The sequence below is a fragment of the Microplitis demolitor genome, chromosome 3 (genome assembly GCF_026212275.2).
Source record: "Microplitis demolitor isolate Queensland-Clemson2020A chromosome 3, iyMicDemo2.1a, whole genome shotgun sequence".
Lineage (NCBI taxonomy): Eukaryota > Metazoa > Arthropoda > Insecta > Hymenoptera > Braconidae > Microplitis > Microplitis demolitor.
Genome location: NC_068547.1, coordinates 17,364,432 through 17,376,803, shown reverse-complemented (window position 1 = coordinate 17,376,803; position 12,372 = coordinate 17,364,432). Strand labels below are relative to the sequence as shown.

The 12,372-nt window shown below is 29.4% G+C and overlaps 2 protein-coding genes across 2 annotated transcripts; both read left to right on the top strand.

Annotated features, from left to right (window-relative positions):
* The first annotated feature begins 2,345 nt into the window (after positions 1 to 2,345).
* On the top strand, positions 2,346 to 3,591 carry LOC103572492 (uncharacterized). Its single transcript, XM_008551125.1, has 5 exons — positions 2,346 to 2,472; positions 2,584 to 2,639; positions 2,893 to 3,089; positions 3,175 to 3,400; positions 3,463 to 3,591. Exons 1-5 carry the CDS (start codon positions 2,346 to 2,348, stop codon positions 3,589 to 3,591), a joined length of 735 nt encoding a protein of 244 aa, XP_008549347.1.
* A 3,073-nt stretch (positions 3,592 to 6,664) lies between these two features.
* Positions 6,665 to 7,665, top strand: LOC103572245 (uncharacterized). Its single transcript, XM_008550768.1, has 3 exons — positions 6,665 to 6,849; positions 7,000 to 7,196; positions 7,282 to 7,665. Exons 1-3 carry the CDS (start codon positions 6,811 to 6,813, stop codon positions 7,520 to 7,522), a joined length of 477 nt encoding a protein of 158 aa, XP_008548990.1. The 5' UTR covers positions 6,665 to 6,810; the 3' UTR covers positions 7,523 to 7,665.
* Positions 7,666 to 12,372: the final 4,707 nt, after the last annotated feature.

The window sequence follows — 12,372 nt, the reverse complement described above, 5'->3', positions numbered from 1 at the left end:
TATGTCGTAACTCTAAATTTATTTCATTCGAGGCTTCTCGGCTGGAATAAAATAAATTTTTCCGTATAAATTATTCGATAAATAAATTCAATTAAATTCAGTATTTTAATAAAAGTATTCAGGCCTGTCGGCCGCTCTAGACAAAAGTTTTCCCGCGAGTAAGATCGTAAATTAAGGCCTTGCGACGCCAATTCTCCGGCCGAATGTTCTAGTCAATTTTAGACGTAATTCTAGTCGTAAAATTAGTCATAAAATATTTATAAAATAATGTTAAAATAATTCTAATTAAAATTATAAAATCAAAAGTAAGACGCTAGAAAATTACGATAAAATTGTCTCGAGTAAAGTTAAGGACGAATTAATTTGTCAGTAAATTAAGTTGAGTGTTAAAATACATAATGAAAATAATTTTTAGTAAATTGAGGAAATAAAATATATAAATTTTGGAATTAGATATTGAAGGGAAATTTGTCAGTGAAAATTAATTAGTTAATAATTAAATTAAAACCAGAATTAATTAATTAATAAATATAATTGAATTAAATAAGACAGTGAAAATTAATAAATGAATTAATTAGATCAGTGAAAATAAATAAGAATTAAATAGTTGTGAAATTTATATTGAAGCTTTTATTAGTGAAATTTTTGTATTGAAAAGTCAAGTTTAATAATTGAGTAAAAGAAAGTGATGTCACAAAGTTAAATAAAGTAAAGTAGAGTCAGTAAATTTTAAGTAAAGAAAAACTGTGTCTGTGATTTAGGTCCGGTGGACATGTTAAGTTTATTTTAAATAATTATACATCCAGGGAATGTTTTTAAATTGAAATTAAGGCTTACCGTCCAGGGGACGAGTTAATAAAATAGGTTCAGGTTAATGTCCAGGGGACAATCTTAAGGTTTACCGTCCAGGGGACGAGGTATATTTTAAGTGGGTGTGTGGGTGTGGAAATCCGTCCAGGGGACGAGGAAAATTAGTTTGCCATAAGTAACCGTCCAGGGGACGAGGAAATTTAGTTTGTCATAAGGAAATTAGTTTGTCATAAGAAAATTAGTTTGTCATAAGTATATTAGTTTGCCATAAGAAATAAATATTGTCACAGGTTAAGGAAATAAAGCAAGGTGTTTAAATTTATTAAAATTTGGATTAACATTATTTCAGCCTACTCTACGATTCCTCTTCTCACTCACAAAATATTACGAACGACCCTGAGTAACAAATTAATTTAAATTAATTAAAATAAAATCCTCCAACATCCGGTTCTGGAAGGCCGAGTCCATCTTCCAGTGGCGCCCTAATATTCTACTATAATACTCTACTATAATACTATAATAAAATTTCGAGCTCGAAGAGCTCGAAAATATATCTACACTAATGTTTTCGAGCTCTGTGAGGTCGAAAACAGCGGGAAGTTTTGGGGCTGGCCCGCAGGGTCAACCGACAGACCGATTTTTTTTTTTATTTAATGTCAAAATTTATTATTATTTAGATTATTAGAACAACTGTTAAATACTTTACACTATTAAGAAGTTTTTCATAGTTCTTTAAGGATTTCAGTATTTGTAAAAAATGTTTTAGTCGGAAAATAAATCCGTAATTTTTTGAATCAATATATTCAACAATTTAATTTATAGCTAAATTAATAAAAACAGTATTAAAAAATCTTCTTAACAATCCTATGTGTTCTTATAAGTTCTTACCTGGAAAAGTCATTAAAAAATAACTGAATGCTATAGTAAATAAACCAAATCATTGAATTTACTTACAAAAGTCGTAGCCCTCATTTATATTTTCGAATAAATATTTCATTGAAAGAAATAACTCGACTGTTATTGTCCCCTGTTACTCAAGTAGTATTCACTGTTTTATAACATTCTCAATATTTTTATATAGCAATGTATCGTGTACCTGCAAATAAAAGTCAGTTAATATTATCACAGGAATAGAATACATCACATAAGTAAAATGTAATATTATCCAAATCCCTTGTATGTTGCAACTAGTGATGTTTATTCTTCGGCAGTTGACTTCGTACTCCTGTTTACCACCCTCTCGAACCCTAGCAGCCGGAAGCCCTAGACATTACGACGACAATATTGATGAAAAATTAATATGCTATTATCAACAGAAAATAGCTTTTCATTGTTACATCCCTTAGCAGATGTCATTTTCTTATATGTTTAATATTTTATACGACAATTTTATAATTAAATACAATTTTCTGTAATTAGTTTCCGAAGGAACTAAACTGCAAACTTTACTATTATTATCCGTCCATTCCCCCATAGCTATTGTTATCGAATGACAAATATTAAGGTATTTAAGCGAAGACTCACATTTTAAAGAAATGTTTAACAGAAATAAAAAAAGTGATGACCTCACTACAATATCATGTGAAGAACTTTGGAATTTAGATATAACAATTTTGAAAACAGTAGGTGTATCATTTCGTAATGCATTTGGTGGTGAATATCGTAAGCCGAATTTATTGGAAACTACATTATACATTGTGGGGCTTATTGTACATAGTTTATTCATTTATTTCGCTTTATACACATTGTATGTTGTTAAAAATATTGATTTAGATTTCATTACTGATTTAATCCCGGTTGTATTTGGTATGTCAATGAATATTTTAAAGGTCTGTAAAAAAATTTATTATAATATTTAGAACTTTCCGCTCAAATGTTTGGTCGAATGCTAAAGGATCCAAATACTAAATAGCGAAAATGGGTTTTTTAACTGAATTAGATGTCTTTCGGATAATGGGCTATGAAAATCGAGCTAAAATTTTTCAAAGATTTTCATATTTTTTCGTTTATCTTCATTACTTATTAAGATGTGCGAAAAAAATTCTATTCAAATTTAAATCAACTTTGATCTGTAATTTAAAGGGTTCAACATTATGGTTTCATCGACGTGAATTATTTACAATTTTAAAAGAATTTCACACTCGATGGAATTACACTAGGACAAAAGTCCATTTGCAAAATAAAATTTATATGCTCATCAATACTTCGAAAAAAGTACGGTATTGTTATATGACTGCTATTATAGCTATCGGTTTATCTTTTGGTCTACGTCCATATGTGTAAGTCTACTCAGTGTTTTTAACTTCTGGCTCGGGTGTCTTTACTGTTTAAGTGCGTAATATAACATTAAATTTTCTATTGCAGGTTACTATTTACTTACTACTTCAAAACAGTCGTCCATCAGTCAAATACTACAATTGATTTTTCAGTTGTTATTTACCCACTTGCATATCCGTTTACGTATCAGACGATGAATCGTTACGTTTTGTTGTTACTGTATGAGCAATGTGTTAATTACTTCGCTATCTGTTACGTAACATGTGATACTATTTTCATTCAACTTATGACTCACACTTCAATTAACTTTCTGGTATTTAAATTATAGTGATAACGATTGCCAGTTAACTAACAATCGATTGATTCGATTCATAGGTACTAGCTGATGATTTTAGAAATATGAATCGACATATTGATATTAATAATAACGATAGCGATAACAATAATGTTGGTGTTCAACATATGATAGAATTAGTTAATAAACATCGTTCCATGTTATCGTAAGTATACACGGAAAAATCATTTTTCTTGAAAATTTTATGGTGTCATAGAATAGCTAAGCTATAATTTACTAGCCACATAACGCAAATTTAAATAGCTTTGTTTAGAAAAGTACTATAGCCGAAGTTATTTTTTATAACACGTTTACATAAATTTGATTGGGGTAGAGGTACCGTTTTTGACCACTATGTCGCCAATTTTGGACACTTTGAAAATTTCAATAATAGAATTTGTAAAATATGCAATGACATAAATAATTTTTCGAATGAGTTCCTAGATACTTTTATCACAAATTACAATGCAAATTTTTTTTTTATACTTTTTCATTAATTAAAATAAAATATTAAATGTCCAAAACTGAAGCAGTGCCCGGGTAAAAAAAATAACTTGATTTTGACTGCTATAATTTTTTGACTGTCATTTGACTTAGTTAACTTGATTTTGGCTACACTTGCATTTTTTAACTTTGATATGAAAAATTAAAAATTTTTACTCAGCACCGAGTCCTCGGTTTAGGTTTTCTATAGAATTTCTCAGACGACGATCCTGGCCAAGATTGAGGCGTTCGATGGATGTTTGGAGGCCTCGAGGTCATCGACAAGTCTTTTGGAAAAACGTTAGCACTAGCGCACAAAAGTGAGACCACAAATGGTACTTCTACCCTATTTAGCCATTATAGTCCGTCACTGCTATACTGTAAAAAGCTTTTGGTGTGGAAATGGTCCCTGAGGGCTTTACACGATGCCCTGGGTGTGTATTAATGGTGTGAAATTTTTTCGGTGTGAAATATCAAGCGGTGTTTTCTTAACACGGTATGAGTATTTTTTTTCACACTGTTCGGCGTTATTATCTCAAATATTGCCCTGTAATATAATGTGTTAGCTAAAACTTAGCAGTACATGTATATCATTGTTGTTAATGGTGTAGATTATTTTGAAATAAAAATAAAATTCTTAGTGTTGAAGTTATCAAGAGTTTCAAATAAAGAACTTATACATTTACACCATTGGTAGTGTAAACGTTCTAATTCACACGGTCAAAAATTTGACACCGTGCTTCGTGTAACTTTCATATCAGCAGTGTTGGAAATTTTAACACCGATTCATTCACACCACACCACGGACTCAAAATTTTTTACAGTGTATGGCACCTAAACATTTCAAATAAAAATAACTTATCGGTGTAGAAATTATAATTAATTATTTAATCAAGTGAAATTTAAGTAAAACCCATTCGTACTTGAATTATTTTCAATTTTCAACTAGAATATGTGAAAAAATTGAGTCTTCATACAGTCTTGTAGTATTTTTTACAATGGTAATGAATGGATTGGATCTTTGTTTATGTATTCTGTCTTTAGATAAAGTAAGTTTTTTCTAAAATTATAAAATTTAATTAACTGTACATGGAAAGAATTTAAAATGCATGTTCTTATTTTTTAGTATGGAAATTTATCAAGATAAAAATTCTATTTTCCTTCTTTTATGATCAATAAAATATTTTATTCTTTAATAATTTCATGACTTCTGAGCGAGCGGTTATCACGATTGTCACGGTAATTTTTAACGCATAAATTTTTTCCATGTAGTAGAATAGAATGATAATGAATTTTATTATTACGAAAATAAATTTATAAATAATTTAACAGCAATTATCGGAAGGGAATTGGGAATTGGTAATAAAAAATGTAGTTCATGCATTTGCAATTTTTGTCCAAATAATAATTTACTGCAATTTTTCAAATACGGCAACAGAAATGGTATCAATAATATCAAATATATTATATGATAACTCAATTAACATTTATTTATAGTGTAGATTATTTATTTCAGACAGAACGTATTCAAAAGTCAATTTATGACTCGGAGTGGACGAATTGTAGTATTAAATTTAAAAAAATGTTAATGTTAATGATGACATGTACTAGTAAAAAATATAAATTTTCAGCATATGGTATCATAACACTTGATCGTGAGCAAATGACGAAGGTAGGTGATTATTCATTAAAACTAAACAGAAGACTTTTAAAAACGATACGTTTTTTATTTCATTTTTCTATTGCAATTAGATTTTTCAAACGACGATGAGTTACTTTACACTCTTAAGAAGTTTCACATAATTCTTACTTGCGGAATCTCTAAGCCTAAAGGTGGATTTTGTGACTGGTAACACGTTTCCATAGATTACGTCCGATAAAAAATTTATTGTTGTTATAAGATCTGCAGTTGGTGAAATAAATATGCAAATTATTTCATAAAGTATTATATATTATACTTACAATTCTTTCGTATATGTGTGATTTCCACTACAATTAAAATTTTTTACAGATAACTGAATACTAGTAAATAAAAAAAAATACTTAGATTTACTCACGAAAGTCGTAGCCCTTATTTATGTTTTCAAATAAATATTCCATTGAAAGAAATAACTCGACTGTTATTGTCCCCTGTTACTCAAGTAGTGTTCACTGTTTTATAATATTTTCGAGTAGTTTTATATAGCAATGTATCGTGTACCTGCAAATAAAAGTCAGTTAATATTATCAAAGGAATAGAATACATCACATAAGTAAAATGTAATATTATCCAAATCCCTTGTATGCTGCAACTAGTGATGTTTATTCTTCGGCAGTTGACTTCGTACTCCTGTTTACCACCCTCTCGAACCCTAGTAGTCGGAAGCCCTAGACATTACGACGACAATATTGATGAAAAATTAATATGCTATTATCAACAGAATATAGCTTTTCATTGTTACATTGTGACATTGTTACATTGTGACAGATGTCATTTTCTTGTGTTTAATATTTTATACGACAATTTTACAATTAAATACAATTTTCTGTAATTAGTTTCCAAAGGAACTAAACTGCAAACTCTACTATTATTATCCGTCCATTTCCCCATAGCTATTGTTATCAAATGACAAATATTAAGGTATTGAAGCGAAGACTCACATTTTAAAGAAATGTTTAACAGAAATAAAAAAAGTGATGACCTCACTACAACATCATGTGAAGAACTTTGGAATTTAGATATAACAATTTCGAGAGCAGTAGGTGTATCATTTCGTAATGCATTTGGTGGTGAATATCGTAAGCCAAATTTATTGGAAACTACATTATACATTGTGGGGCTTATAGTACATAGTTTATTCATTTGTTTTGCTTTATGCACATTGTATGTTGTTAAGAATATTGATTTAGATTCAATAACTAATTTAATGCCAGTTGTATTTGGTATCTCGATGACCATTTTAAAGGTATGTAAAAAAATTTATTATAATATTTACAACTTTCCGCTCAAATCTTTCGGTCGATTTTCATATTTTAACGTTTATTTTAACTACTTATTAAGATGTGCTAAAAAAATTCTATTCAAATTTAAATTAATTTTGATTTTTAATTTAAAGGGTTCAACATTATGGTTTCATCGACGTGAGTTATTTACAATTTTAAAAGAATTTCACACTCGATGGAGTTACACTAGGACAAAAGTTCACTCACAAAATAAAATTCATATGCTCATCAATACTTCGAAGAAAGTACGGTATTGTTATATGACTGCTATTTTAGTCACCAGTTTATCTTTTGGTCTACGTCCATATGTGTAAGTCTACTCAGTGTTTTCAACTTCTGGCTCGGATGTCTTTACTGTTTAAGCGCGTAATACAACATTACATTTTCTATTACAGGATACTACTTACTTACTATTTCGAAACTGTCGTCCTTCAGTCAAATACTACGATTGATTTTTCAGTTGTTATTTACCCACTTGTCTATCCATTTGCATGTCAGACAATGAATCGTTACGTTTTATTGTTAATGTATGAACAATCTGTTATGTTTTTTGCTATCTGTTACGTCACATGTGAGACTATTTTCATTCAACTTATGACTCACACTTCAATTAACTTTTTGGTATATAAATTATAGTGATAAAGTTTGCTAGTTAACTAAAAATCGATTGATTCGATTCATAGGTACTAGCTGATGATTTTAGAAATATGAATCAACATATTGATATTAATAATAACGATAGCGATAACAATAATGTTGGTGATCAACATATGATAGAATTAGTTAATAAACATCGTTCCATGTTATCGTAAGTATACACGGAAAAAATCATTTTTCTTTGAAATTTTATGGTGTCATAGAATAGCTAAGCTATAATTTACTAGCCACATAACGCAAATTTAAATAGCATTGTTTAGAAAAGTACTATGGCCGAAGTTATTTTTTATAACACGCTTACATAAATTTGGATTAGGGTAGAGGTACCGTTTTTGACCACTATATTGCCACTTTTGGACACTTTAAAAATTTCAATAACAGAATTTGTAAAACATGCAATGACATAAATAATTTTTCGAATGGTTCACAGATACTTCTGTCACAAATTACAATGCAATTTTTTTTATACTTTTTCATTAATTAAAATAAAATATTAAATGTCCAAAACTGAAGCAGTGCCCGGGTAAAAAAAAATAACTTGATTTTGACTGCTATAATTTTTTGACTGTCATTTGACTTAGTTAACTTGATTTTGGCTACACTTGCATTTTTTAACTTTGATATGAAAAATTAAAAATTTTTACTCAGCACCGAGTCTTCGGTTTAGGTTTTCTGAAGAATTTCTCAGACCACGATCCTGGCCAAGATTGAGGCGTTCGATGGATGTTTGGAGGCCTCAGGGGCTAGACAAGTCTTTTGAATGAACGCTAACGCTAGCGCATAATAGTGAGACCACAAATAGTACTTCTACCCTATATAGCCATTATAGTCCGTCACTGCTTTACTGTGAAAAGTTTTTGGTTAAATTATTTAATAAAGTAAATTTACGTAAAACTCATTTGCACTTGAATTATTTTCAATTTTCAACTAGAATATGTGAAAAAATTAAGTCTTCATACAGTCTTGTAGTATTTTTTACAATGGTAACGAATGGATTGGATCTTTGTTTATGTATTCTGTCTTTAGATAAAGTAAGTTTTTTCTAAAATTATAAAATTTAAATAACTGTATATGGAAAGAATTTAAAATGCATGTCCTTTTTTTTATCGAGACAAAAAATGTATTTTTTTTCTTTTATGATGGATAAAATGTTTTATTCTCTAATAATTTCATGACTTCTGAGCGAGTGATTATCACGATTGTCACCGTAATTTTTAACGCATAAATTCTTTCCATTTAGTAGAATGGAATGATAATGAATTTTATTATTACGAAAATAAATTTATGAATAATTTAACAGCAATTATCGGAAGGAAATTGGGAATTGGTAATAAAAAATGTAGTTCATGCATTTGTACTTTTTGTTCAAATAGTAATTTACTGCAATTTTGCAAATACGGCAACAGAAATGGTATCAATAATATCAAATATATTTTATGATAACTCAATTAACATTTAATTGTAGTGTAAATTATTTATTTCAGACAGAACGTATTCAAAAGTCAATTTATGACTCGGAGTGGACGAATTGTAGTATTAAATTTAAAAAAATGTTAATGTTAATGATGACATGTACTAGTAAAAAATATATATTCTCAGCATACGGTATTATAACAATTAATCGTGAGCAAATGACGAAGGTAGGTGATTATTCATTAAAACTAAACAGAAGACTTTTAAAAACGATACGTTTTTTATTTCATTTTTCTATTGCAATTAGATTTTTCAAACGACGATGAGTTACTTTACACTCTTAAGAAGTTTCACATAATTCTTACTTGCGGAATCTCTAAGCCTAAAGGTGGAATTTGTGACTGGTAACAACTTTCCATAGATTACGTCCGACAAAAAATTTATTATTGTTGTAAGCTATGCAGTCGTCGTAATAAATATGCAAATTATTTCATGAATTATTATGTATTGGACTTACAATTCTGTCGCATGTGTGTGATTCCTATTCCAATTTAAATTATTTACAGATAACTGAATACTAGTAAATAAAAAAAATACTTAAATTTACTTACGAAAGTCGTAGCCCTTATTTATGTTTTCGAATAAAGATTCCAGTAAAAGAATTGGTAATTGTTTACTTTTCCGGGCTCCAGTTGTTTTTATCAAGCAAAAATCCAAAAATAGCCAAATCGCCGAGAGACCTGTTTCATTCTCTGGCACTGTCAGCGGAATGAAGATATAGTTGCTTATTTAGGTATTATTTAAGCCATTGTAAGTTATAAGTGTATACACAAGGTATAAATTATGCTTGATTTAGCCATTTTGTTAGTTATTTTCCAGTTCCATGCTACACTGCACTAAATGACATATTTTCCTTTTCATTCTATGTATTGGCTCTTAAGTCAACCACCAAAAATTAAGGTATATGCCTGTTTGCTATAATTTGTGTAGTTTTGTCCTAACTACATCAACGGACTCATTAGTAAGGCTATGTTAACGCACTCTTGCCTTAGACTACATCTCTTTCTAGTACGCGCCGGCGTAAAAGTGTTGTAGGCTTCAGCCAGACAGTATACTAGCAAAGGGAGGCGGATACCGTCCAAACTGCTTGTAACAAAATGTTAGGTGAGCTGTTATACACCTTAAAAATATTGAAATAACACGAATATGCTGATTTTCACTATTACAAGAGTTAAAAAATTATTTGTAACTCTTAGATAGACGTTTCTATCACTGCCGTCCATCTTACGGCTTTAAATAAATTTAATTATTATTATTAGAAAAAATTTATTTTTGAAAATTTACATGACTTTGTGTTGTTTTTACCAATTTTTCGCACATTAGTTACAAGTTTCGGATAGATATCACATGTTAGAGACAAAAACTCATACAGAAAATTCAATCCACCGTGTAGCTGAACACGTGGAAAAAATTTAATTATAGATCTTTAAGATGTATGCACTTAGAACATGGGAAAATGTGTGGAGCCGTGATTGTAAACAACTACCAAAGAAATAATTCGACTGTTATTGTCCCTTGTTAATCAAGTACAATGTCCACCATTTTATAATATTTTTGAGTAGTTTTATATAGCCATGTATCGTGTACCTGCAAATAAAAGTCAGTTAATATAATGAAAGAAATAGAATACATCACATAAGTAAAATGTAATATTATCCAAATCCCTTGTATGCTGCAACTAGTGATGTTTATTCTTCGGCAGTTGATTTCGTACTCCTGTTTACCATCTTTATTATATACCAGTGAAAAATATAGATTTTCAGCATACGGTATTATTGCACTCGATCGCGAGCAAATGAAGACGGTATATAATTATTTATTAACACGAAATACCTATGCGAAAAAAAATAATTTCTTGACGCAAAAATTTTTTTATTGCTTTAAAAAAATTTATCCTTGCACTAAGAAACCTTTTTTTCTGTGTAAGATAGATTTTTATAAGCGATATGTTTATTGATTTATATTTATATTATGATCAGATATTTCAAACCACGATGAGTTACTTTACACTTTTAAAAATTTTTACATAATTTTCGCACACCTAAATCGAGAAGCAAAAAAATTAATTTTTTGGAAATTATAAACCAGAATGATCTCTTAAGATATATTCTGTCAGCGATAAGAAGTTTGCATGGATTATCGTTGCAATAAGGTGTCCACAAATTGGTGAAATAAATACGAAAATTGTTTGATAAATCATTATCTATTTTATTGCTGTAATGCTTATTCCTCAAGGGCGTGTGATAATTCTGATTGAAATCTCTGCGAAAATTTATCGGATTTTATTAGATCTTTTAAACAAGAATCGATTTCTGTGAACTAAGCAACGTTTTGCATTCAATCCCGTAGTGATATGACGGTACTTTCAGGCCAGTTTTTTTAAACCGGGCTTAAACTATTATTTCTGGTATATCTACACTGTGAAAAATTCCCATTAAATTTTACTATGGGTGCATTGTAACACCGGACCATAAGAAAACTGGTACAAAATTTACAAGTGTCCCATAGTAAACGTATGCGCATAGGTCCCAATCATGTCGTCTGCGCATACCGTTTACTATGGGACACTTGTAAATTTTGTACCAGTTTTCTTATGGTCCGGTGTTACAATGCACCCATAGCAAAGTTTGTTGGAAATTTTTCACAGTGTATATATTATTAACGTACTGATATACTAAACGAAAAATAAAAAATAGGTGCTGCAACAGAATAAAATCCTGTTGTGACAACAGGATTATTCCTGTGGAATCAACAGGGTAAGAAACTAATTCTATGCACCAATTTTTATAGTCCGTATAATAAAATTTGAAAAAAAATTCCGATTTTGAAAAAAAATTTTTTTTCGCAGTTTTATATTTCGTGAATATTCAAGCCCACATTTGGGCTTAAACATATAACCAAAAAATAAAGTGAGGTCTACTCACATTATCTTCACGGAAGAAAATGCAATTAATTAAAACTATAAGCACGCGTTTTGAATGACATCAGCTGACGCACACTAGCTAAGTAAAGTTTGACTTCACAAACGTAAACAAATACTGCCACTCTCTGCGCAAGCGTTATGAGCTAGCATAATTATGAATTCAAATTCACTTATAAAAATCTTATTTTTAAGACTCAACAAAATTGTGATCTAAAAGTATAAATCGAGAGTTTTTTTTTTTTTTTTCAAATTTTGAAATTTTATTAAACAGACAAAAAAAATTGGTACATGAAATAGCAAATTGAGCTCAATCAACAGTCAAATTGATCAATATTTTAACTTAAAAATTAAAATGAAACTTTTAACATCTCGAAGACGTCCAGTATATATAAAAAATTTCAATTCAATTTTTTAGTTCTCTTATATGTAAAAT

What these genes read in the sequence shown, in the direction of transcription:
- LOC103572492 (XM_008551125.1), top strand. Translation starts at nt 2,346, where the DNA reads ATGTTTAACAGAAATAAAAAAAGTGATGACCTCACTACAATATCATGT. An exon ending in TTTGGTCTACGTCCATATGT is followed by an intron (nt 3,090 to 3,174) that starts GTAAGTCTACTC and finishes TTTCTATTGCAG; the next exon opens with GTTACTATTTACTTACTACT. An exon ending in ACACTTCAATTAACTTTCTG is followed by an intron (nt 3,401 to 3,462) that starts GTATTTAAATTA and finishes TTCGATTCATAG; the next exon opens with GTACTAGCTGATGATTTTAG.
- LOC103572245 (XM_008550768.1), top strand. Translation starts at nt 6,811, where the DNA reads ATGCCAGTTGTATTTGGTATCTCGATGACCATTTTAAAG. An exon ending in TCTCGATGACCATTTTAAAG is followed by an intron (nt 6,850 to 6,999) that starts GTATGTAAAAAA and finishes TTTAATTTAAAG; the next exon opens with GGTTCAACATTATGGTTTCA. An exon ending in TTTGGTCTACGTCCATATGT is followed by an intron (nt 7,197 to 7,281) that starts GTAAGTCTACTC and finishes TTTCTATTACAG; the next exon opens with GATACTACTTACTTACTATT.